At 43.6% G+C, this 25,190-nt stretch overlaps 1 protein-coding gene across 1 annotated transcript in view; it reads left to right on the top strand.

The window, feature by feature from the left end:
• Positions 1-19,008, top strand: part of CAPN8 (calpain 8) — a 30,615-nt gene extending 11,607 nt beyond the window's left edge. Inside the window, exons 4-21 of the mRNA XM_009581421.1 lie at positions 642-775; positions 1,084-1,252; positions 2,136-2,219; positions 3,032-3,117; positions 4,594-4,668; positions 5,662-5,822; positions 6,527-6,702; positions 8,690-8,701; positions 10,423-10,634; positions 11,207-11,243; positions 11,940-12,005; positions 12,946-13,003; positions 13,581-13,645; positions 14,894-14,962; positions 16,290-16,368; positions 17,283-17,399; positions 18,024-18,082; positions 18,985-19,008. Of these exons, the coding sequence (XP_009579716.1) occupies positions 642-775; positions 1,084-1,252; positions 2,136-2,219; positions 3,032-3,117; positions 4,594-4,668; positions 5,662-5,822; positions 6,527-6,702; positions 8,690-8,701; positions 10,423-10,634; positions 11,207-11,243; positions 11,940-12,005; positions 12,946-13,003; positions 13,581-13,645; positions 14,894-14,962; positions 16,290-16,368; positions 17,283-17,399; positions 18,024-18,082; positions 18,985-19,008 (1,683 nt within the window). The remainder of the gene's footprint in view (positions 1-641; positions 776-1,083; positions 1,253-2,135; positions 2,220-3,031; positions 3,118-4,593; positions 4,669-5,661; positions 5,823-6,526; positions 6,703-8,689; positions 8,702-10,422; positions 10,635-11,206; positions 11,244-11,939; positions 12,006-12,945; positions 13,004-13,580; positions 13,646-14,893; positions 14,963-16,289; positions 16,369-17,282; positions 17,400-18,023; positions 18,083-18,984) is intronic.
• Positions 19,009-25,190: the final 6,182 nt, after the last annotated feature.

Here is a 25,190-nt window from a genome sequence, read left to right as displayed (position 1 = left end):
AGGTGTTTTGGTGAGGACAGATGTTATAGAGCACATACCTATTCCTTCCACCAGCTCATCTCAGCAGAGGGTGTGTGAATTATCTTCTTTCAGGACTGCGTCAAATTCTGGAGTAAATGTTTCTAGTGTTCAGGTAAAAAATTAGCATTAGCGGTGTTTCACACATTTCCCAGTATTTTCAGAAGGGATTAGCACTATTGAGTGCTTCCCCTTTGGGTGACCTCTCCTTGCAGCATTTTTACAGGGGCATTGGGTTTTTTTTTTCAGTGGATTGCACCTTAAAAGAGTAGACAAGAAAAGAGACTTTAGAGTACCCTGTCTACACACTAGCTTTCTGGACTCTCCACCACGTAAGCTCTGCATGGAGCACAGACAGTGTTCCAGATGTTATGTGCAACAAGTTGCTGTTAATATTACCTTCAGCAAAATTTAATACAGCGTTAAGAAGCCTGCTGAGTGCTTCACAGGGCTGGGAAGAGTTTGCCTCTGTTACAAGGGAGAGGAGTCCAACATGGGAGTGAAACCTTACAGTGACTTGTCCAGGGGGAACTGATGACAAGTGAAGGGGTAGGAAGATGGTAGTGTGAAGCTATTATGTGTGCACCAGCCCTCATCATCTTTTCCTTTCTTCTTTTCACCAGTTCTGGCAGTACGGAGAGTGGGTGGACGTCGTGGTGGATGACAGGCTGCCCACCAAGAATGGGAAGCTGCTCTTCACGCACTCGGCGGAAGGCAATGAGTTCTGGAGCGCGCTGCTGGAGAAGGCCTACGCCAAGTACGGTGGCTAAGCAGGAGGCAGCGCTCCTGGGTTTGCAGAAGTTGACTGCCCAGGCGGTTGTGGTGTTAAACACAATGCCTTTCACTCAAATGCAGCCTCCATTCCACCCATTATTTCCAGTTTCCTCTAGGTCCATAAAGGGTATTGCCAACCATCTGTTTCAAGGGGCTTTACTTCTGGTGCCCCAGGTCACACTGATGATCACACGGACTGAGGGATACTAAATTATGAACCCTTCTTTCTGCAGTGCCAATGCTTACAAATGGAGATGGCCCCTTATGTAGCTCTTGTCATCTCCCCCACAGGTTGAATGGCTCTTATGAAGCTCTCACAGGAGGGTCCACTATGGAGGGCTTTGAGGATTTTACTGGAGGCATCTCCGAGTCCTATGAGCTGCGGAGGGCTCCTTCAGACCTGTACCAAATCATCCAGAAGGCTCTGAGAGCTGGGTCGTTGCTTGGCTGTTCCATCGATGTAAGAGACTGCAGCCGCTTTACTCTCCTAGCTCCTCTTCTCAGGGATCTGGTCCATATTGTAACAAAAGCTCGGACCAATGTTAGACATAGGTAGGAAGGTCTGAATTAAAAGCATACTACAATTAATGGGAGACTTTTATTGATTTTAGTTATAAAAAATTTTGGATGTGGGTCCAAATAGCCAACTCTTGTCATGCCTCCCTTTTTACAAGACAGCCTGTGATAATACTTTGAGCCATGAACTGGGGACGGGTCTTCCTGAACTCTGTTTTCATTCTCTGAGTATCTTTTCTCATTCAAATTCTGTGTAATTTCAGCTCCAGACACACAACTGCCAGAGACAAACTCTTTGAGATACTTTGTGGTAGCCTGTAGTCTGATTCTGCTTTGGTTTTCAATCCCAAAGATTATTGACACCTGTAATGCAAATTCTTTCAAGTTACAGATGATATTTGTACATGTTTTGGAAACTCCACACCTTTCACATCCCGTTTCATTATCTTGTTTGAAATCCTGGCATATAGGATCACTAGAGTTGAAATTTTTATACGCTGGATCTTGACTGAGGCAGGCTAGAGCCGAACTCACACGTCTTTGCAAGTGACTGGATATGTTACCTGAGCTGGGAATTGGATTTAGATTTAGATTTCATTATACATTCTTGAATCTCTGCTGTGCTAGGACTGCATATTTAGGGGCATGAAACTGTGGAGGTGAACTTTTGCTGTGGATCTCACCCCTATTTAATACACTTTGCATCAGGAACGTTGATATTCATTGTGCATACCACTTCGGATATCTTCCCCCATATTAATTTGCTCATGAAAGCTGTGTTTGTACACAAGATATAGTCCTAAATGTGTATCCTTTAATTGTCCCAGATAACTACTGCAGCTGATATAGAAGCAATCACAAGTCTCAAGCTGGTAAAGGGACATGCTTACTCTGTCACTGGAGCAGAAGAGGTAAGCCAGCCTCTCCAGGGCCATCATACAAAACAACTTGGGGTTGCAATACTGCAGTACCTTCAACTTTTTGATGTCTTTCTGTGACTGACCAAATAAAAATGTTGCTACCTTATGCACCCTCTTGCAGAAGAAGAAAGTATCTGTAGTACTTGGCCAGTTTGAAAGCTCTGTAGTGGTAGTTATATAGAGTATACCATGCAGTCTGCAACTTGTGTTGTACCAACAGACTGGAATACAAAATGTAAAGGTGGGCCAAGCTGTTACTGAAATGGAGGGTATGGAAAGGAGAAACAGGAGAAGAGGCAGCCGTTTGCCCACGTGTTCCTACTGCATAAGGTGGGAGCGTGCACTTTGCCAGTCAGCACTAATGGGAAAGGAGAAGAAGCCTCTTTCATGAACTCCTCCACTAGTCTTACCTTCACAGTGAGCCCTAGATACTCCTGCTCCTCTGAAACTGGAATCCTTACAGAGGTCTCCATGCCAAATAACCTCTTACCAGCCTTGCTGCGTTGTGTGACATCTCCTGCTTTTGAGGATGTAGATATTCTCCCGTTTTGTAGCTGATGTTCTCCCTTGCATGTTGCTGTCTTTATATGAAATGGTGAGTGCTGCAGCTAATGGCTCACTTGATGGCGCAGGATAATGTAAAGTAAGGGTGGAAGGTATGTAGGTGTCTTTTAACTATTGCAAGTTGTAATAGACTGCATCACTCAAGTATAAATTGTGTTTTGTCCTGTCTGAAAAACAATTGCCCTGTGATGATTGGAATAATGGAAGTGCTCAGGCTCTGTTTGTTGTGGATCTTTTAGGTATATTACCGAGGACAGCCAGAGAAACTGATGAGGCTTAGAAATCCCTGGGGTGAAGTGGAATGGACTGGAGCTTGGAGTGATAAGTAGGTTTTTATATGCGCCTGCTTCTCCCTCTTCAGTGTATTTTGGTATCTTTTAAAAATTAAATTGGGACTATGCAGTTAATCCAATCGCAAAGCACATTTAGGAGAGATACTAAATCAGTTGGAATAAAACACTATTAATTTATTAGCCAGGTTAGATATTGATCTGCTCTGCCCAGCGGACATTCTTCCCTGCCTCAGGCAGAGCTTTCTAATAAGAGAGAACAGCCCACATTTTAATTGTGAGCAGCCCAATGCAAGCCATATCCACGTTATTTTACAAGACGACTTTTCTCAGATTGATCCTACTGAAGGTGCCAGGACCTTAGCAGGATATGCAAACCAATCCCATTCCTGGGAAATACAGCAGGGCTAAACCATTGTGCCTGCTTCAACTCTAAGATTGCTGTGCTCTAAATCAGGCCAGTATCTGGTTTTTACTAGAGAATCTTGAAAAAATGAGGATGTTGACTAAGCTAAGAACCCAGAAGTTTGAAAATCTATCAGAAGCTGTCTGGGCTTCAACTACCTTGGAATCTCATGAGGATGGCAGTGAAAATACCTCTTTTATTTTTATATTTAGAACAGCATAAATTTTACTTTAATTTGGGCCATGATGTTTTTTCATGCAATACCTTGAGATTTCAGTTTCCTGTCCTGACTGACTGCAATACTGGTGCTGATGTCGTATAACACTTAACGATAGAAAACAGAGATAAACATTAGAATTATTCTTACCTTTATCAGGGCTGCTTTGCTCAGCCCCAAGATAAGCCACTTCAGGCACGCACACATGCCATACCCTGATTTTCTTGCACCTGTTTTACCGTGGGAGAAGCCTGCTGGGGCAGGTGCAGAACTGCACCATCACGTGGGAGCGGGTCCCAGCAGAATCCAGCTTGCTGCACAGTAACATCAGAATGGGAAAGGAGCAATGCTGTTTTCTGCAGTACATTTTCTAATCCCCCTTTTTTGCTTTCTTGTTCTTTGGTGACCCCAGCAGTGGAGCTTATATCATTTCCCTAGGGAGACTATCCAGCATCCCAACAGATCTTACAATCATAGAATCATAGAATCATTAAGGTTGGAAAAGACCTCTAAGATCATCGAGTCCAACCGTCAACCCAACGCTACCATACCCACTAAACCATGTCCCTAAGCGCCTCATGGCGAAGCTCTGCCCGCCTTTCAGGCTGCGTGTTACCTCATCCAGCCAGTCTGCAATATTTGCACATTCTGGCACCTGGCAGAGGTGATTCAATTTAAGGCTTATTTGTTGCAAATACGGTTTCAATCTGATTCCAGCCCTGTATAGTCAGGTTGCAGCGTGTACCGCCATTGGGAGGGGCAGAAGGTCTAGTTGTTGAAGAAATACATACTCCTTTATCAGCTGTAACTGAAGACAGAGCCTAACTCTCTGATCTTGTAGAACAAAACACAACAACTGAACAGCTTGCTTTTGTGCTTTGTCTGCAGTGCTCCTGAATGGAATTATGTTGATCCCAAACAAAAACAGGTGCTGGATAAGCAAGCAGATGATGGAGAGTTTTGGTGAGAATCATTCTGTTAGCTTAATCTTTTGGACATTTTCTGTGCACGTCTGCTTTTTAAGCAGTCTTTTCAGTTGGATGGAGAGGAACTGCCAGCACCAAGAGGGTTAATGACATGTGTGTGTTGTTAGCCTCTTGTTTATCTCCCTTCCCATTCAAGCATTATCTTTTATTAGAGCTTGCATAACTCGGTGCTTATCCAAAATATAGAGACCAGATGGTAATAAAATTAATGAGGTGGCAAGAATGAACCTCAGCTGCTCTATGTTTTGAGGTTTGTTTTTTTGCCTAAATGCTACACACTAATGAAAAAGTTTAGATTACCAGCTTGGGAAGAGTCTGTTTACCCAGACCTAATGGAAAGCCCATCCCAGGTAGCTGATTATATGTGGATCAGTACCGAATCCATGTCACTCTGTCCTAGACTGGAAAGATAAACGTCCACCGCCTTTCAGTGTAATCAGCTATATAGGCCATAAGGCACTGAGAAATGAGAACAGACCTCTGCTTGCGGCATGAAGTGATCAAGGTCTGTCACTCATGCAAACATACTAGGAATGGTAAAACCAACATTAACGATAGAATTAAAGCAATACACAAAGTGAGGCTGTTTTTCTACAGAGTGACTCTTTCGTAAGGGCCAACTCCTGCTCCCATTAAATGGCATCTCCTTGCACATTTTGTTCCACCAATTTTAGTGAATTTACTTATAAAGTATGATCCATGAGAGATTGCCCACGGCTGGGGAGGACAGAAAATGGCCCATAATGTGTCACAGCCATTGAGAACAACTGCCTCCAGGAGATACAGCTCATTTAGGGAGTGGGAAATTTTGTTTTCCAAAAGCCAGTGCCAAGCTTCAGAGTTCAATTAAACGGGGCTTTGGGCAGCTCTGTAGCACCGACATTTGCTGCCCTGTTGGGAGAGACATCCATTTGCACTCGCCTTGACTGTTGCAGGCTGATGGACTAACCCTGGTCTTTTTGTGCACTAGGATGGCGTTTTCGGATTTTCAAAGGCAGTTCACCCGCCTTGAGATCTGCAACTTGACTCCCGACACCCTGACAAGCAACGAGGTCAATAAATGGGACCTTACCCTGTTTAATGGACAGTGGAGACGGGGTTCGACTGCTGGGGGCTGCCAGAACTACCAAGGTGGAGACCTCGCCAAGGGGGCGGTTGGTGAAATACCAACACAACAGTCAAAATAAATGCTTGTGAACCGAAGGGGGCTTTGGTGGGAAGGGCTTGGAGGTGCAGCTCTTTCTGCAGGTTTTAGATAGTAAGCAAAAGCTTGGCAGCCTAAACCAAGATCTAATTCACACTTATTTCCTCGTCGGGGATTACCAACCCACTAAGCAGTTAATTCATGGCTGTACTCCTTTTTTTTCTCTGTCTGCTTTTCCTGCTTACACGGCTTTTGCTACTGACTGGAGTAATTCTCCGGAGGGTTGGGTAGGCCAGGAAAGTGTCACAGTTCAGTGGCAGTGTTGTTTCCCATGCATTTTCAGGTTAGACCTCTGGAGAGGCTGTCTGGCATTTGGTCCCCTTGCAACAGCAAGAGCCTCGGCCAAGGACGTTTCCTGGAGATAAATGACTGGCTGGAATTAACGATATCGGCTCCTCCCTGTTGGTCATTACTCCCCAGGAAATACCTTGGTGCTTTGATTTGCCATGGCTCCAACTGATATTCAGCATAGCTGTGAAAACATAAAAACATATAATATAATGCAAAGGACTGGAAAAACTCCAGGCAAAAGTCCTTCCAAAGAGATATTCTCTGTAATTCTAGTGACAGCCATCTTGGCTACAATGACAGCAAAATCTCCTCCTTTTTGTCTCGCCTTGGGAATTCTTAGCGACATATTGGACCAATCCCCAGTTTAAAATCCGGCTGGATGAACCAGATGATGACCATGAAGGGAGTTTGAATGAGCCGTGCTGTACTATACTGGTGGGCTTGATGCAGAAGAACCGCAGGAGACAGAAGAAAATGGGAGAAGCTCTGCTTAGTATTGGTTATTCGCTCTATCAGGTAAAGTTTGTTCCTGATTAAAGGCTTTATTCCCTGTTCTGTTACACTGCAAAAAATTAGCAATGATGTGCTACATCTTGACATTCAGCACTACATTTCAATAATAACTGGATTTTGCAAGATGATTCAAATCCTTCTCTCATTTCTTCCTGATCCACATAATATGGGAAGATTCAGATAAATTTAGGCTCAGTTTTTGTCCCACTTTAACAGGAGAGCAGTGTAAAACTAGAGGCAATAATTTAGCACCAGTCTCATTGAGAGCCTTCTCTTACAAAATCTGAACGGGGCAGGCTCAGGGTGCCTGGCAATTCCAGATAAGTGTTTCTGATTATAGCCTATCGTTAGTGCTCAGTAGTCACTTTCTTTTTTTTTATTATTTTTCCCTTGCATTTGAAAATTGTTTTGATTCATTGTCTACCATGCTATTGTTCTGGTTCAGTAATTTTGGTGGGGTGGGTTTTTTTTTTTTTTTTTTTATTCTCCCAGTATTGTTTCGCAAGGGAAAAAATCTACTGTGTCACCTCTAATTTCTGTGATGTGAGGGGAGAGAAGCAAATGTAAAAAATTCCAACCAGTATTATCATTCCCAATATCATACCTGGAGAAAAGCAGTTAAATGTTGTATAGATTCCACTGGATGAAGATCATTAACCAGCACAGGTGGGAGCAGATGGGAATGGCTGACTCTTGCTAATATATCTTGTGCAGGATGGTTCAAAACTAGGACAGGTTTTCCCTCGTGCCTAAGTGTCTGCATACACAAATGGTTCTCACCAAGCACGTTTCTGAGTTGCCATCTGTGTGGTGCCAAGCACCCTGGCCTATTGGCATCCTGAATTTGCACATTAAGGATGTCTGTCTGCTCATAAAGTTAACAGAGGTTTTGTGCTTTGCATCTATTTCATCCCATCTGCCTCCTCTGTGATCTTTTCCATAGTGGGGTAGACTTGGTGACTCTTAACAAGATGAAGACTTTCTTTTGAAAGACATGGCTGCTAAGTTACCTCAGGTAGACACTCAGCTATGATCCAAGTTACTTGGGTCACGCACTGTTGTAGGTTTACACCCTTGCAGATGATGCTGTGGCTGAGGAGGTCCAGTTAGGACAGGGTGGATGGTGGCCTAAAGCAGATGTCTATGCAGGAGAAGGTGAAAAGTTGTATGCCTAAGTCTACCTGCCCTGCAGAGGTTTTGTAAGTCATGTAGCTCAGACTGCCTACTGACAATAACTGTAAGTGTGCCCATCACCGAGCTCCTGGCCTTCTAGTATGCTGGTTATAAGGAACAAGACCTGAGGTCTCAAGGGGCCATCTCAGGTCCCAGAATCATTGTATGGGCAATATTTTCAAAAGCTCTTCTGGGACTTGTGAGGACACTCTTTGACTCTCACTGGAATCTGTGCTCTCAAGACAACTAATGGCTTTTGGAAAAGCTACCTTATATTTGGAGGTACAAATTAACATAGCAATTTAGTTCATTTAGGAAGGGCCAAATCTTGAATTTTGTTACTTGTTATAATTACCTTACAACAGTCTCATCATCCTCAGCCTGACTGCTAGTGACAGTAGCCTTATATTTTCATCATATTCCAGTAACAGTAGACTAGTAAATTTTAGGTCTGCTGTAATAAATTCTCAGTTTGTTTTTGGTCAGCGAAGTGGGGCTAACTTGTTGACTTTCCAGACTGAACATTTAAAGGCTTACCCAAATATTTCCAACCAATAGTATAATTCACAACACCATATCAGGAGAAAAGCAATTAAATGTTGTATAGATTCCTCTGGATGAAGATCCTGTTTTTCCTTTGGAACAGCTCTAGCACAAGCTAGAACTTCATGTATAACTGATACTACAATATATGGTTGTAAATGAAAATTAAAAAGAAGTGTCTGAAGGAGGCTTTATCTGATTTTTTTTTTTTTTTTCAAAGATAGATGTGGGCATGTAGCAGCCCTTTAACATTGGCTCTTTCTCTTCCTTTCAGATTCCTCAGGAGGTATGTAGTGTCTGCTGAAGACTTCTAGCCTCCAGATGGGCACTTGCTGTTGCACTGGAGAATTTAGCTACCAGGAAGACATCTTCCTCACTAATGACAGCTCTTCTGGAGAGCTTTGGTTTTGGATCACGGGACCAATATCTCAAGTTCTGATTAACCATTTCCAAGGGACTGGGGCATAAGGCTTTATTACAGACATCTGAGTCCCAATCTTGACTTCATCTATACTTGTTGAAATTTGGCTTCCACTAAGTTTGTGTAACAGAGGTCAGAATTTGTCTGTTTAGTACAGGTGAGGGCAGAACAGGGACTCTGCACTCTAAAATTGAGAAAATGTAGCTAATGTTGTTTTGAAGAAATGCCGAACTCTGTGGATCCATTCCTTTTATAGTTCTGAGCTGGGGTTCCTGGTAATGAACAAACCCCGCTCAACCTTTCCTAATCCTCCCAGATGTCAATACTGAGTTAAAGAGACCTTTCATTCCTGAAGAAAGAGACCCCAGGGGTGTCTGGCAGAAGGAATAGCCTATACTCATTACTGAGGTCCAGCAGCCTGCACTGCCAATTTTTCCTTGGCTTTTCAGTCCTTTTCTTCTCTCTCAGTAAATGAATGTGTGGTCATGTAGCAATTAACTGTGTTCTTTTAACAGCCTTGCAGATGCAAAGGGAAAATGAACTTTATATATTGAAAAAGATATGGATCTGGCTTCTTAATCTTTGCAGTCCCACTTAACTTAAGATCGAGTGGGCAGAAAGGATGGGGTGGTTGAATAAATACCAAATCCAATCTTATCTTCAGAACAAAAGAGGAAAAAACCCCGTACTTTTCTACAGTTTACAATAGAAAAACGGAATGATTATAAAATGTTTGATAACATCTTTGTATGCTCTGATCTTAGACAGCCAGAAACCTTATCCGTATGCAATGTTCCCCACCCTGTGTCAACCACACAGCACTTTTTGTGGATCAATGAATCATACATTTTTAAAGACATCTCTGTGCAGCAAAAGTCATGAATAGGAGGTTTAAAACAGAGATGTTATTCTTACACTACTGTTTCTTGTTACATTGGTGTTTTGTTTTGTGAGCTATGCAATGTTTCACTTGTTTAATAGTATATTCATATTAAAGAAAAGTTAAGTACTATTTTCCACATAATCCAAAGGAATACCCTTAGTATTACTAATAGAAATTGGGTAAATCATCTAATATAGCCCCAAAAGTCTCACCCTTGTGACTACTACTGTGTTCTGTTTACTATTATTTTCTGTCTGTTTAAATAAATCAGAGACTACAAGTCCTATGTAATTAGGAGATCTATCCCGTACCATAAATTGCTCAAAAACATTCCGAAATTTAAACTTGTTCACGAGCAGCCTGTGAAAGGCTCAATACATGGACAACTTAAGTACAGCAGGTACTAGTTTGACCAGATATGAGCACACATTGTGATATTTTTATTTATTTTACATTGCAGACTGTAAAGAGGCATGTGAAAGTATAATCTTTATAAAGGAAGATACTTTCCCCTTCTAATTATCTGCCTGACTGTTTCCCATGACAGAACCCTGGTGGTTAGCTTTTACGCCATCACTCGCGGATTTATTATTTTATGCTAAGGAAAAAAGTGAGATGGCTTTAAAGCACTGAAATTGAAGTAGGGCGGCTGGATTACCAGTGAATTGTCAAATGGTTTCTAACAAAAACACATTTCCCACAGCTGGAAAATAACACAGATATTCACATGAACCGTGCTTTCTTCGCAAGGAACCAACCGGCAGCCCGGTCTGATCCTTATGTCAACCTGCGTGAAGTCTCCAGCCGCATGAAGTTGCCCCGGGGAGAGTACCTCATCGTGCCGTCCACTTTCGAGCCTTACAAAAATGGAGAGTTCTGCCTGAGAGTTTTTTCTGAGAAACAGGCTAAAACGCAGTGCGTATCTCCTCTGTAACGCCTCCTCTTCTGCTGGTGAGGCGCATAAAGGGAAAAGTCAGGTGTTGCACCCAGATCCCGTGCTCTATCTTTTCCTTTAACCAGCAATATAGGCCCATTTCTAGGACCTATTTTCTTATGTAGTCTACCACATGTGACACACACTCCCCCATGGTAGAGAGTCATGGCTCTCCAGATGGCCTCCAGCAAGCACTCAGGTGGTAATTACATCCCTCGGATTTGTGAAGTAGAAGTTCCCACAATTAAAGAGCGCAGGCTTTGGGAGTATTATGATGAGGAGATGGTTTTAAAAAGGGTTGTATCAATAGCAGCCATTGAATGAAAAAACAGGAGTCTGGATACAAGACAAGAACAACAAGGCTGGATTTCCCAAGGAAAATATCTTCGAAGAGGCGGGACAGACAGAGGTGTAGGAAGCAGGAAACCTGGGGGCTTGTTCTATGCATTTGGTAACACCTTATATTAAAACAGCTTGTTTTGCTAATTATTTTGAGGGCAAATGATAGACTTGTCATTTCTTGTTGTTTTTTTTTTTTTCTGTTTTTCCTTAGGATGATTGGTGATGTGGTGGCTGCAAAACCATATGAGGTAAATGTCTTAACTGGGCAGATTGGTTAGTTGTTTTTTTGGTTTTGGGTTGTTTTTTTTTTAACAGACTTTTCTTTCATAATGTGGGGGCAAAACAGGGGTGAGATTTTTATTTTTCCCCTGAGCTGGGATCATAGTATGTGTTTTTGCTCAGGAAAAATATTTTTTGGTTATGGGCGTTCTTTATGTATCTCCCTGGCTTAGTTTCACGTGCATTTTCATGTACCTGGGCCCATGTGGAACAGAAACTGCACCCTTGTAGACTGGGCTGGAACACATTAAATTATCCTTCCATCTAGTACAGGTGGGAGAAGGTGGGGAGGGCACGGAATGATCCTTTTCATAGAAACAAATAGTCTTCCTGAAGCCCAAGAGAAATTGCAAAAGCAGACTTCCAAGGAACTGCTGAAATGCTATGGCCAGATGCAGCAGCATTTTCACTGCAGCTATTTTATAAAACTATTTCGGTGGCAGAAGAAAACACTTTCATCAGTCTTAGAAAGTATTTACTCCCAAATGAAGCCAGCCCCTGGCTGGTCATGATTTAAGTGGTGCCTCTGTTTTGCCATTGCTGCAGAGCAAGTGCTCATTTTCTGTTGCTGCAAACAGTCCCCTGTAAAGCTGCTTTACGATATCCACAGCTCGCTGTCTAGAATCACCTTGTAAACCACACTCTTGGTCATCTCTCTCCTCTAGCCTCATGTTGATAACAAAGATATAGATGATGAGTTCAAGACTCTGTTTCAAAAGCTCTCTGGAGAGGTAAGTGGATTAAAGCGAAAGAAAAAGACTGGGACCTCTCTGTTATGATTATGCAAACATTTGACTTGCCAGTTCCTTTTACTGTCTAGTCTTCAAAAAAACAAGCAGTTCTCCCCTTTTATGAACTCACAGTTTCTCTTCAATTTATTTTACAATAGAACAGTTTTACTGCATTGTTCTTCTTATTGGTGCAAAATGTGATTTGTTCCCTTGGTGATGCAGGGCATGGAATAACGTTGAAAATAGGCGTGATGGGAGCAAGGACTGTGAAAATATTATCCCATGGTGAAATAAATTACCTGTGGAGTTAGCGTATAATTCTGACAATTGCCTAGTTGGCCGATTCCTTCCTTTTTGTTTAGAAGCCCTGGGAATTGGAAAAACTGTTGCCTGAACTTTCTATTTATTGTATTTGACAAACCTCAGTATCTACTAAGCCCTGCTGCGCTAGCCTGTGGCTGTCACATCAGATTTCCTCTTAATGAACAGGTAGGTGGCCACTGGCACTGAAGGGGGAAAACACCATGTTAGTTAGAAAGACCTTTCTGAGTTTTGAGAAGACAATTTTAGTATTGTTTGGTTGTAGTTTCCATAAGCCTGGAAAATCTCAAATGCTGTCCTGAACCTCTTCAGCTGAGAAAGAAGGCAGACACCCAATCAGTCAAACCTGTTAAAAAGTTATCGTTTACTGTCACATGTCATCATGGCACCTAACAAACTTCTTACTTCCCATTTGAAAGGCTAGGATATATTAATGGTTTCTGAGGATCTCCTCCATGTGATGTCTGATAGTAATGTAAAGTGTTAGAAAAAAATTAAAGGTTTACATGCCTTAGATAAGGGTTGGAAGGAAAATAGTCCGCGGATGTCTGACAGCAAATGAATATAGTTTGTTTCAAATAGTTTTTGTGTCACCACCTAAAATATGTTTTCTGTCCAGGACTGTGAAGTGACTGCCATTGAACTCCAAACTATCCTAAACCGGGTTTTGGCAAAGAGTAAGTAGCGTTACGTGGTTCCCATTGAATGGAGCTGAGGGGCACGTGCTGAAATTGTGAGACATGAAGTTGCTCTTTGGTCAGAGTGAATATCTGTGCTTGGGTCCAGCAGCACACAGATGGGATCCGTGCCAGCAAAACCCAGCTCCACCAGCTAAGGGTGATGAAAAACTGAGGTTTTTTCCACCCCTAGCTTAGTTTCTCCTGGCTTGTTGAACCTCTAATATGGGGGGGAAAAGTACCACCTGCTGCTCCCCTTCCAAGGGCTGCCAGCCGATGTCCCACAGAGGCATTATATTCCCTGTACCTTCTTGGGAGGACCACGGGAAGATATTATTCTGCTGCTGCATAACTTCTGTGGACAGATAGAGGCTTACCACCCCCAAGACCACCAGCATCCGCTGCCCCAGTGCCAAAAACCCCATGTTAATCAGCTGAAGGGAAATAGTGGAAGAAATGGCAGAGCATTTACTTTCCTAACAAGATTTTAAGGTGGCTGACAGCTCCAAGGTTGTCTGCAGAAAAATATCTGTCTAAAAGTATTTCTGACTTGGATTTTTACTTCCTTTTTTTACAGGAAAGGATATTAAAAGTGATGGATTCAACATTAATACTTGCAGGGAGATGATCAGCCTTTTAGATGTATCCTTTGAACATCATTTCATCACCTTTAAAGTTTCTGGATCTCCTTTGCAAAAATTCCTGACAAGATAGGCTAAGTTTACGCTTCCATTGTCCAGGCACATGGCTGGAGGCATAATATTCAGCAAAGCAGCTCTATCAGGGTGGGAGAAACCTGAACTATTTAGTCATCGGCTCTTCTCTTACCTGCTCTGCATCTCTCATTGCTTAAACTTTTCCCTAAAAATAGCAGGGAGGAGAAGCAGGGACCTTCTGCCTGGATGCAGCTGTGCAGTTTCGGATGCATACACAGCGTGCTTGGCAGAAGGCATGTTTTAAGCACAACCTCAACTTCCATCTCTAAGTTAGGTACTGCTTACAGACCACAGAGCACAAAGCAGCAGAGACAGGCTGGAGAGTCTGTTCAGAGGGGAAAGGCTATGAGTACATGCTGTACATAGTATATATGCTATAGAGATATAGCATATCCTTCTGCATAGCTTGTAGGACACGAGGGACCTAATAAGCTTTGCATAGCCAAGGGAAAAGGAGAGGTCAGCGCATCTGCCCAGTACTCCTTTGACGTGCTGGGAAGGTAGCCAGTGCGCTGGGATGGTCAAGAGCCATGCTGCCAGGATTACACTAATGTTGGTCTCATGACGTGGTCATGTTGAGGTCAGCAGGGATTATCTGTGGATCTTGTGGATCACCGGCTGTTAGGAGAAGTGATGCCTTTGCCCTACATGCCACAGCCTCCCAAATCCAACAGGGTAACTCAATAAGTACAGCATCATGGGGGCCAATTCCTTGTTTCTGCATAATTTTCCATGGGACGGGATGTTCAACGCCCTGAAGGACGCGGGGGAAGAGTGTGTAGCCTACTATTGACTCTCTGTTCACTCGCCATTCCCATCTCTGCTTTCTAACATTTGTCCGCTGCGAGGCCAGTCCTTTGTTTCCCTAAGGGCTTTAGTATACTGTTAACTGTACAAAATGCGAGTGGATCTAATTGTGCTTATATATTTAGCAATCCCATATATCATTCCTTGAGAGTGCAGATAGCCTAGAAATTCTTGGCGTGCCTTTGGCTAAGCAAATGTAAAGCTGTGGGCACGTCTGTGTGAGATGGAGATGTATTACAAGCGAGAATGAATACGGCATTAAGATGACACTATGATGAGTGATTTGTTTTTATCAGAACTGGTTGCTCTCCAGTTTTGCTAAGGATAGAGGAATCCTGATTTTTGAACCATGCCTTAACATCCCCAGACCAACGGGACCGGCACCTTGGGACTTGTAGAATTCAAGACACTTTGGATGAAGATTCAAAAGTATTTGGTAACATAATACTTCTGACTGTCTCCCCTTCCCTCTCAGCTCTGAAGTACAGATCCAGAACTGAGATAGAGTTAAGCCACCATAGGCAGATATACTTGGAAGCCTTCCTTCTCATGGCTGGAGTTTGTTCCAGGGCTCGGAAACACCTCTGATTTAAAAGGACACAAGCAGATCCTCTTTCACCTTGGCCCTACCATGCTCCATAATTTCCAACACCTTATGGAAAGCCAGATTAACCCTCTTTCATTGCTGGCAAAGACAGCTCTCTGCTGCCTGCTGTATTAAAGCTCATATGAACATGTCTCTGCTGATGTGATATGTTACATTGCCAGCTGAGCATCAGCAAACACAAGAAACACATCTTTTTAGGATCTAGAAAAACCTGGCTTTGTATTTTTTAAATCTTGTAGAAATGCTGAATTATTTTTCTGGCAGAGGATTTAATATCCCGAGAAGTGCACCCAGAATCAAGCAGTCTAAAGGAAGGTCAAATTTGGACCTGCTTTGTTTGACCGTATCCCTTTCGGGCAAGTCTGCTGCTACCATGCTTGATGCTGGTCAGCACAGAGCATCTGTCCTGGAGGTTCATGAGGACACGTTCAGCTCTCCTTCAGCCGGAGGCACCGGCTCTGTCCTGAGGCTGGTGTTGGCAGAGCAAGCCCTGAGAGCCAATTCCAGTCTCAACTATAGGTCTGGGTGGCTTCTAATTCTGCATAATAAACCTGCTGGCAGTAGGAAGCATCTGTCATCTCATCTGAAATATTAAGCAAAATGGACTTGGTCTATTGCAGTGTTTGCCAAATGATAGGATATTTTCCTCAATGACCCGTCTATCACCAAGTAACATGCAGGCAGGCAGGCTGCCAGCCCATGGGAATGTGTTTCCCAGTCTGCCTTGCTTGCCAGTAGCTACTTGAAGCATTTCCCTTGCTCATTAACATTTCAAAGAGCAGGAGCTTGGGCTGGTAGGGGCAGCCCCTGTCCCAGCCACCAGAAACCCGAGGCTGTGTCTGCACAGCAGAGTGATGGTGTGGGCGCAGCGGAGGTAGGCACGAATGTCCTGGCTTTAATCAGGCTACAGGAGCAGGGAGGATGGCAGGGCACGGGCTGCAGAGTGGACTAGCAAACCAAGGTTAAACCCTAGAGGATCCCTGGTTATTTCATTCTGGCTACTACCTCCCGGCGAGCCTCGTGTTACCAGGTCTTCGCTACTGTTGTTACCCAGCCATGAAAGCCAAAGCCTGCCTGCCCGTGCTTGCACCATCACGTTGCTGCACGGGGACACATTGAAAAGCCATTTCTGCATTCCCTCATTCCTCTGCTGCAGGAGATCTATAAGAAAGCGGACAGTGACTACTCCGGTACCATCGACTCCCATGAGATGCGAAATGCCCTCAGAGAGGCAGGTGAGTATGCTGCTCGGGGACACCGTCGGGTCACTGCAGTCCCCCCACCAAACATCGGAAGAACAGTGGAGCCTTTAATGGCTTTGCTTCTCTCCAGTCTCCTAGATCACAGCATTGCCAGTGCCATTCTCCCTTCCTGACAGTCACATACTGCTATGTCCTTTTGCTGTTATATACACGAAAACCCATCCTCTGTTCTGCATTGTGAACCACTGATATTTTTGTCCATGCTGTGACCATTGCTTATCCATCTGATTATGACTTGCTCTATTTTTGGCCTCATTATTTCCTAATCTAACTGTCCTCTTTCAGAGCTATGTCCAAATTCTCTTTTTCTTTCATTTCCTCCCACCACCTTTCTCTACACCAGAGAAGGTAAGGCATGCCCAACGATATCCTCTCTGATGTGTGCTATTTGCTTTTGGAGCAGTGCTTGCCAGCTTAAAGGCATCTAGAGGAGCACTGTTTTTTTGATCTGTCTTGTGCTCGGTGGAGTCTATGTGAATGATCCAGAGACAGAAATAGCACTAATATGGGCCTGAATAGGGCCCAATGTGTTATGTGAGCAATTGGCTCTACTGCAATCACTGCTATTCAGCTGCAGCACCAAGACTCGCTAATTAGGGGTTTATCTGGGGAACATAGGACTGGTTATGCTGTGAAACAATGTGAAATATGCAGTCTGACAGAATGCTGAGAGAACTTTATGCCTCTCTTCACCGAGCACAATGGGCTTTGGAAAGGACCCACAACAGAGGAGGTGGGTGATGGAGTCCAACAGACCTTCTGGGAGGAAGAGTCCTCAATTCTTCACCCAGGTCTGCCAGCAGCTGCGGCAGTCCATGGGTAAGTCACATCAAAGACAGCATATTAACCTGCTGTGTCAGTGATTCGTGTGCTTCCCATCTCTTCAGGTTTCACGCTCAACAATCAGATGCAGCACAGCATTGTCATCCGCTACGCCTGCAGCAAGCTGACCATTGATTTTGATGGCTTTGTGGCCTGTATGGTCCGCTTGGAGACCCTGTTCAGTAAGTGCCCCTGTCCATCAGCCAAGGGGAGTTCCGGAAAACTGTGGGGTTTCGTTAAGTATTTGGTGTCTTTTAACTGTGAATGTAGCAAATTGCATGGAAATGTGAGGGTGCCAGCAAAATTGTGTCTTGTTGGAGAAAGCAGCAGAGAAATAGCAAAAGCCTTTCTGTCTGAATGACCGTGGAGCGTGGGGGACATGTTTTCATAACCTACCATGCTCTTCTGCTTTACAGTCATCTACACTTTAAGGTCAGTGCCCTGGCCCCCAAGTTGTCCCGTCTCCTATAAATGGTACCATTTATGATTTACAGTCCTTACTCAGACGTGATTTACAGGTTTGTCCCTGGATCATACCAGATGCTACTCCATCAGATTTTATAGTTGTCCTGCTGCCAACTCTCAGTTTGCTGCTGTAGATCTGACTATTCCGCCCCATGAAGTGGCTTAGAAATGACTTGTAAGAGGAAAGAAGAACAGCTGTAATTTTCTCTTACAGAACCAGCCTAGATTTCCAGTAGATCATGGCAAAAAGCCAGACTTCTACATTTTGTCAGACTGATTCTCTACATGCCAAACCCTGTGGTTTATATCCAATATTTTTTTTCCCCTCTTCCACTTTTCAGAAGTGTTTAATCTCCTGGACAAAGACAAGAGTGGAGTCATCCAGCTCTCTCTGGCTGAGGTGAGGCTGGTCAGATTGAAATAACATCTGGTTAAGCTACAGCAATGGACGGCACTAAAATACATTTATTTAAAATCATTATTGTAAGTGGTAAACTCAATAGTGATTCAGAGGGAAAGTTTATTTATGTGAAAAAGTTCTTCAGTTTGGAAAGCTTGTCCAAATTAGTAGAATGAACATTTACCTTATGTGAGCAAAAAAGTAAAGATATGTTCAAAACCCCTCAGGCTGCTTGAGAAGATGCTTACACAGTGTGTTTCACTGCCTACTTTCAGAGGGCAGTGGTCAATTCATTAGAAAACACACAGCAGGCAACTGTTCTTGTCTGGCAGAGAATGTACTGATCAACCTGCCAGAATTAGAGGAGACCTTTTAAGATGCCAGGTCTTTTCCCCCCCCCCCGCATTGTTTTTAATGCAAATGTCTCCTGTTGAAGCTGTAATAAAAGCAATCAGCTTGAGTCTTCCCTTTTCAGAATACAAATATATCTCAGGAAACAGCTGGAAGGGGCCCCAAGAGGTCCATCCAATTAGTCCTCTCAGCTGAAGACTGGCTCAAAGGGAGGAGGATGGCTAGGAAGCCCTGTGACCCTCAGTCACAGTTAGTTAAATCTAGCTGAAATTGTACATTGCATACTCCGACCCTAGAATTTTTCAAAGGTCACACAGCTTGCCCTGGAGAACCGGTCTTCCTTCAGAAGAGACCCCACTTGCAACATCTGAGGCTGATCCTGGCAATAAATTTCCCCAAAGTTCCAGAGCAGATGGATCCTACACGTACAACAGATTAAAACGCAGCTCCAGCCTTTCCCAGTTTGTTCTCCCAGAGCTGTGGTAGAGTGCCCTGGTGGCATCCTGTGGGCCTTCCAGATGGTCTGACTCCTCGTTCTGTTTCTCCCTCAGTGGCTGTGCTGCACACTGGTTTGAATTGCGGTCGACGAATTCAGCAGAGACCTCTGAGGCTCTTCTGAACACGGAACCATTCGTACGGCTTCTCCTTGTTATGGAAACTTGTTTTTATTACTGGCAAGTTATTTTAAGCCCGCTAAAAAGAAAGTGATTTCTTGTCAGTTAGAAAATAAATACACTCTTGAACCAAAAAAGATAAACAAACAAATAAAACAAACAAACCCAAACCTAACCTCCTTTACTTTTCCTGCCCACGGAGTATTTCTGTGTGTTACACTGAAATGTCACAAATTTTGACTTACCACAGATGGGCCCAAGTGGCTTTGGTTTGACTTCTGACTGTGCATCAAAGTTCAGCAGTGTTCAAAATCCTGGAAGGGACCTCCATTGCCTGCGACGTCCAGCATATGTTTCACAGAGAGAAACCCATGCTCAGAGCCTGGGCAAAATTTGTGTTGCTGCTCTGGAGGTGGAGTTTGGAGTTTTAGGACGTGAGTGATCGGAGCCCAGAAGCTCATGAAGGCAAGGATGAGAGGAGGAACACAAAATGCACGTGTAGGGGGTGCAGGAGCTTGAGCGTGTGAGGGATGTGCTCATGTGGATCATGATTTAAAGAAGAAACTGAAGCTAATAGTAACTAGCTGACAGTGCTATGCTTTCCCAAGATCTTGTAAAACCTTTGCCCTTTAAAATAAATCTCCCTGCATTTAATTTCACAGTATTATAAAGAATAATAGCACAGCAATGCAGGCAAGATAATCTAGCAGTCTTTTTTAGCAATCATAAAATATTTCTGTAACTTGCAGTAAAGATCTGATGAGATGATATGTCTTTGACACCTCACCCCAGGAGTGGAAGGAGTGCAGGAGATCTGTGTCCCCAAGGCAGACGTGGGGCCAAGGCTCCATCCCCCTCTCTCTTCAGTGCTGTGTTTGAGAGGGACCTTTCTCTACGCCTGCTTGTTCCTAAGCTCCTTCTTTAAGCAGAAAGAAAGCTGTTGTTCGGTTCCTGCCTCCAAAACACAGAATGCCTCGTGACAGCCCCAAGCCTCCGCCTGACATTTCCCAGCATTTCTTCTTAGTGCTGGCTACCGCTGTCTGACTGAAAGGGATGTATGACCTGTATCAGTGCGTGGCTCTGTCTTTCTGATAGATGGTATTCGCTGCTCTCATTTAGAGGTCCCAGTAAAAGAGAAAGAAATACTTTTAGTTAAAGAGACTTTTAGTAAACTTAAAGTACTTTAGTAACTTAAAGTTGCTTTTAGTAAAAGAGAAGTAAATGCTTTTCAGTTCAGGTTGCAGAATAAAAACAGCCAGCGGAGGAACTGTAGGCTTTCCCCTGCTGTCCCTGGGCGCCTATCACTGGTCATGACGTGCACGCAGCTGTCTTAGCTTGCCACCAGTTTCTCACAGTAGATACGTGCCTGCTCACCAACAATAGATGTCTACGTACCTCCACCTGCCTGGAAGACAGAGCGACCCGAGGCAAGCTGAGGTCTCCAAAACTTTGAAAATTTTCTAGTTGAATGCTTTGCCTGTTCAGTAAGATGAACATATCATTCCCTGCTGTATATCTTGAGTATGCAACACGTCTCCTTACTAACCATGCAGCAGGGTTAGCTAACTGCTTACAGCTTCGGATTTGCTTTCTGCTCACATGCGCTATTCATGAGTTCATTCCAATTATGATCACAGAGAGGCCTCTCTCAACAGGACTGGGAAAACTCAAACATACACAGAAATCCATTGCATGCTCCCAGTTCTTCTCCCTTTACATCAAGGAAGATGCCCCCACCACAATAATTCTCACAGTTATCTCGGTGACTCTCACCCTCCCGTACGGGATGGGCAGAGTGCTGCACTCCATCTTCCTTTATCTTTGGGAAGCAGGCAGCTCCGGAGGAGCCACCTCCTCTTTCATTTGTTCTTTGAGCACAGCACTTGGCTATCAGGTCTCAGAGAACAACTGCTCAAAAATAAGCCTTTTCATGGGATTGAATGCACCTCTCCTTTTTACTTGACGCACATGCAAAAAGATGATTAATGTCCACCTTATTTTCCTTCCTTGTGCTGCAAGCTGAACAAATGTCTGCACTCATCAGTTCTCCCAGTTAGTCCTGATGAGGCTAAAATGCCTGTTGACTAAAATGCCTGCAGCAGCTCCTGTGGAAGCAGTGGGGTATGGTGGGCTGAGCCAGGGCTTGGTCATCTGGACTCCCTGCACTCTCATACCCTGCACGCTAGCCGTGCTTCATTTTCGGAGCTGTGAAGCACTGCTGGCTCCTGTTAGATTTGAGTAGCTCAGTCACGGGGAATTATAAAGCAGGTAAGTCACAAAGGTTCATGAATTTGTGATACGTTCCCTGTCACTATGAAAACTATGCTGCATGGCATTCTTAGCCCTTTATAAATAAGTTGGAGCAAAAGAGACCCCCCCATGGAGACTCTGCAATGGCTCTTCAGATCTTTCCTTTCTCTCTCCACTTTCCCAGAGAAATGTTTTCATTTGCACTGCAGCCTCATGAACTGAAAATTTGAACTCTGTACATTGTTCTTGTAAAACGTGATTCACATTAGACCATGTTCAGAGTTCCAACCTCCTTGTGCACTAATTGTCTTGTGGTTGCCTATAGAGGAACATCCCGTGGGTATGAGTCTGACCACATCAGCATCTGACACCAGCTTTGCACCAGAGTAAGTGTCTGCATGAGGTACAAGACAATCACGGGGATTTGGGATTCTGCCTACGAGCTAGGAGGATAAAAAGAATCAACCTCGTACATGCAGTTATCTGTCACCTGCTCATCCTCCCAGAATGGGAGATTTACAGAGAGATGTCTCCTTTTGCATCACTGCAGGCTAATGATCAGATCTGTGGCTTACGAGTAAGCACAGAAGGAGCAGTCCTTTTCAAAATCCTTTTCATTCTTTACTTCAGACAATCCGGCTGGACCTGACTCAATGGTATGTTTTAGTTCTTCATTTCCATACAGTTCAGACAACCTGGCAGGCCTGGAAGTGCTGAGATACTGTAAGCACATTTTTCCTTTCTGTCTTATTCGGGATGCATCTGAAATCCCAGCCTGCTATTGTTGTTATCCCAACCTAAGCTTATAGGCTGGAGATTCAAATAAAGTCCATAAAAGCAAGTGAGATTCTGGGTGCGAAAGGAACCCAAATTCCAAGGCTTCTGAAGTTTCTCCACCACTAATGATGTCCCCAGCGATAGTTAATCTTAAAGGAGTGCCCTGCTACTGCCTGACAAGCTTGTTGCCATGGTGTCTGTCTCTCTCTGTATAACTGGCACGTACAGCATAAAATCCTCTCTTTCTTTAATAGAGCAAATTACTTCACTTGTTACTGTTGGCCGCTCATTAACCCCTTCCTCCATCTTTGAAATCTCTGATGCAGCTCTCACCTGAAGTGCAGACCCCCATCAGCACAGCATCACCTGCCTGTGTGGGTGGGAGGGCTTGGGGTTCTTGGGGAGGGTTGTGTTGGAAGAGAAAGAGCGTGAGGCAGAAAATGATCAGTAGAAACGGACCTGGGAGATGGACTAAAGAAGCACCTGAACAAATGCTGGGACAGCAGCCAGGAAGAAGCTGAATGAATCAGCTTTTCATCCATGCAGGAGCTGAACAATGTCAGGAACTGGAGAAAAAGGTTTCTTCTTTGAATCTTGCTGCTTTCAGGGAAAAAGGCACATGCACTCTCTTCATAATACACAGGGCTGACAGAAAAACAAATGCTCTCCTCATATTTGGAAAACCCTGTAAAACATTGCTGGTTTTGTCTATTCGCTAACCTCTAAATGTGTAAAAACTACATTGTTGGCTCAAGGGGTGATTAATGTATTTCTTCTAAGCCACCTCTTATTCATTAAAAAAACCAACCCAAACCAGTGATGCTTTCTTTAAGTTCAAGCTAGCTGGTCTGCTCCTCAGTATGATCCCTCACAAAATTAGGTTTGCCTAGGCTAGTTTAAATGGACTAGTTTGATCTAGCTCCTATACAGAAGATAACAGTGAGGGATTTCTTCCAATGTCTTAAAGCAGTTCAGGCTTCCCTAAATTCCCACATCTTTTTGATATTCTCCCTCTTACTTTCCTAACTGCACGGACGGTCACATTTTTCTCTCTGCTGTATGCTTCTTGTCAGCTGATATGGTAAAACACTTCAGCGTTCCTATGTTATATGTAAAAAAACACTGAAGCTGGTTTTCAAGGGGAATTTCCATTATCCTCTTCAGTTGTTCACTCGCTGCCAGCCAAGACACAAGCCATACCCAGATAACAGGGTCTATACAGGTGCTCCAGACCTGGTACATCACCATCAGTTGCTGAGGTGGAGCATCAGGAATAGCTACAATCACTGGCAAGGGGAACATCACCCAGGTGCTCTGCTGAGGCCACATACCACTTTGAAGCAGCTCACGTAACACGGGTACGTGGGGCACAGGGTCCCCAAGAAAACTGCTAGGTTATCCATATAGAAAGCACCACAAATCTTTCCGAAGATGTGTCTTCATTAATTCGTAAACACGTGAATACATTAAACACATTTCAATGTAAGTGGGTGTTTTCTCTGTACCTTTACTCTTTACAACCCTGTAGCTCCATGGGGACACTACTGAACTTCCCAGCATGAATGTCGCTGCCCTGGCAGTGGCATCACAGACTATGAAAAGAAAATAAGCAACCATCCTCCGCGCCATTGAGGGCCTGTATTTCGACACAAAAGCAAAGAAACTGATTTATTACTAGGTATCCATAGCTCTCATTGCCTTTCACACCTCTGAAAGAAGTCAGGCTACTTCTTTGTCTGCTGAAGCTTTTAAAGGAAAAAGAGAGCAGACCAGTGTGACATTGCTTTAATTATAAAATCATCAGTGCTCTCTTTAATAACAAATTGAATCCTTTTGCCACAGCTTAGCTACAGATAGCACAGGATTTGGGATTTCCAGAGATTTTAAATTTCTGTGCCTTATTTTGTCTGCACACCTTAACTGCCTAATTAGCCAGCACTCCTAGGCCGGTTCATGGGTACAGCTTTCTGGATACTTGGACTTTAATGTCATCCATCTTTAATGTCATCCATGTAGGCCTGACTGGAAAAGAAAATCTTTCCTTTTATTTAAAGAGATTTATTTGGTAATTGATATCAGTAAGATATCTGGCACAGTCACTAAGCTAGCTAGCTTAAAACTGTATGTATTTGTAAAACTGTACATTTTCCCAAGCTGTAATCATACACTTAGACTGCTGTGTAAATTTACCCAGCACACATGCCAAAGCAGGTATGATCTCTTGAGAGTTTAAAGGGGCTTTGTGACCGACACAGTTTATGGCAAATTGTGTTTTGCTGTGTTTTAAAAGCTCATCATATTTGCTCATTAATTTGCAGGGAGTTGGAGCTCAGGAAATGTGGTGCTCGTCAAACACGGGATTGATTACTGGTGGCGGCCGGCGTTGCGGCAGGCAGCGGGGAATCCCACCGGGTCTCTGTGCTGGAGGGCAGCGGCATCCCCGGGGGCTGTTCTGGCGTGCAGGTTGTGTCACACGGAGGATGCTCCCCTCTGCCTTGGGTGGCATCTTCTGTTAGGGAAGCCTCACCTGGGAGATGGTAACCGTGAATACAGAAAACTAGGGAAATATTTTCAGTTTCAAAAGGAATCAGCATGGAATTAATTAAACAGAAGAAAGGAGATTAAAGGAAAAATGAGAAAATTATGAAGTACCAACCTGACCTCTGATTTGCAAAGCAACTTTAGTCAAAATCCTGAGAGAAGGAGCTATCTGAAGCAGCAGTTGTGAACTTAATAATAACGAAGTTGATTCTAGCAGAGAGTGCCAGCCTTCTACACGTTAATTTAATTTGAACTCGTCTCAGTTTTGGGTTGGGATTTTTTGTATGTGCGCTTTTACACATGCTGATAATGTTTGAATTTCAGACATGCTGGTCTGGTGCACGAAAGCTTGAACGAGAAATTATCTAACCAAATTTTAGTGTCCAAGCTGACTAGAGCACAAACAATGAACAAGCTTTATGGAGAGAGAAAAGAAAATGAATTTCACAGTTCATGCCTTGCATTGTATGATGATACCAGTAACATGAGTAACAAAAAAAAATCATGACTTTAAAAATTATGTGGGTCACACCAGGGATTTCCTGTGTGTTCTGTCAAGTTAGTAGAAAGGTTAA

Source organism: Fulmarus glacialis, unplaced genomic scaffold (genome assembly GCF_000690835.1).
Source record: "Fulmarus glacialis isolate BGI_N327 unplaced genomic scaffold, ASM69083v1 scaffold630, whole genome shotgun sequence".
Classification (NCBI taxonomy): domain Eukaryota; kingdom Metazoa; phylum Chordata; class Aves; order Procellariiformes; family Procellariidae; genus Fulmarus; species Fulmarus glacialis.
The sequence above is the reverse complement of the archived record's forward strand: the minus strand, read 5'-3'. Positions and strand labels throughout refer to the sequence as shown.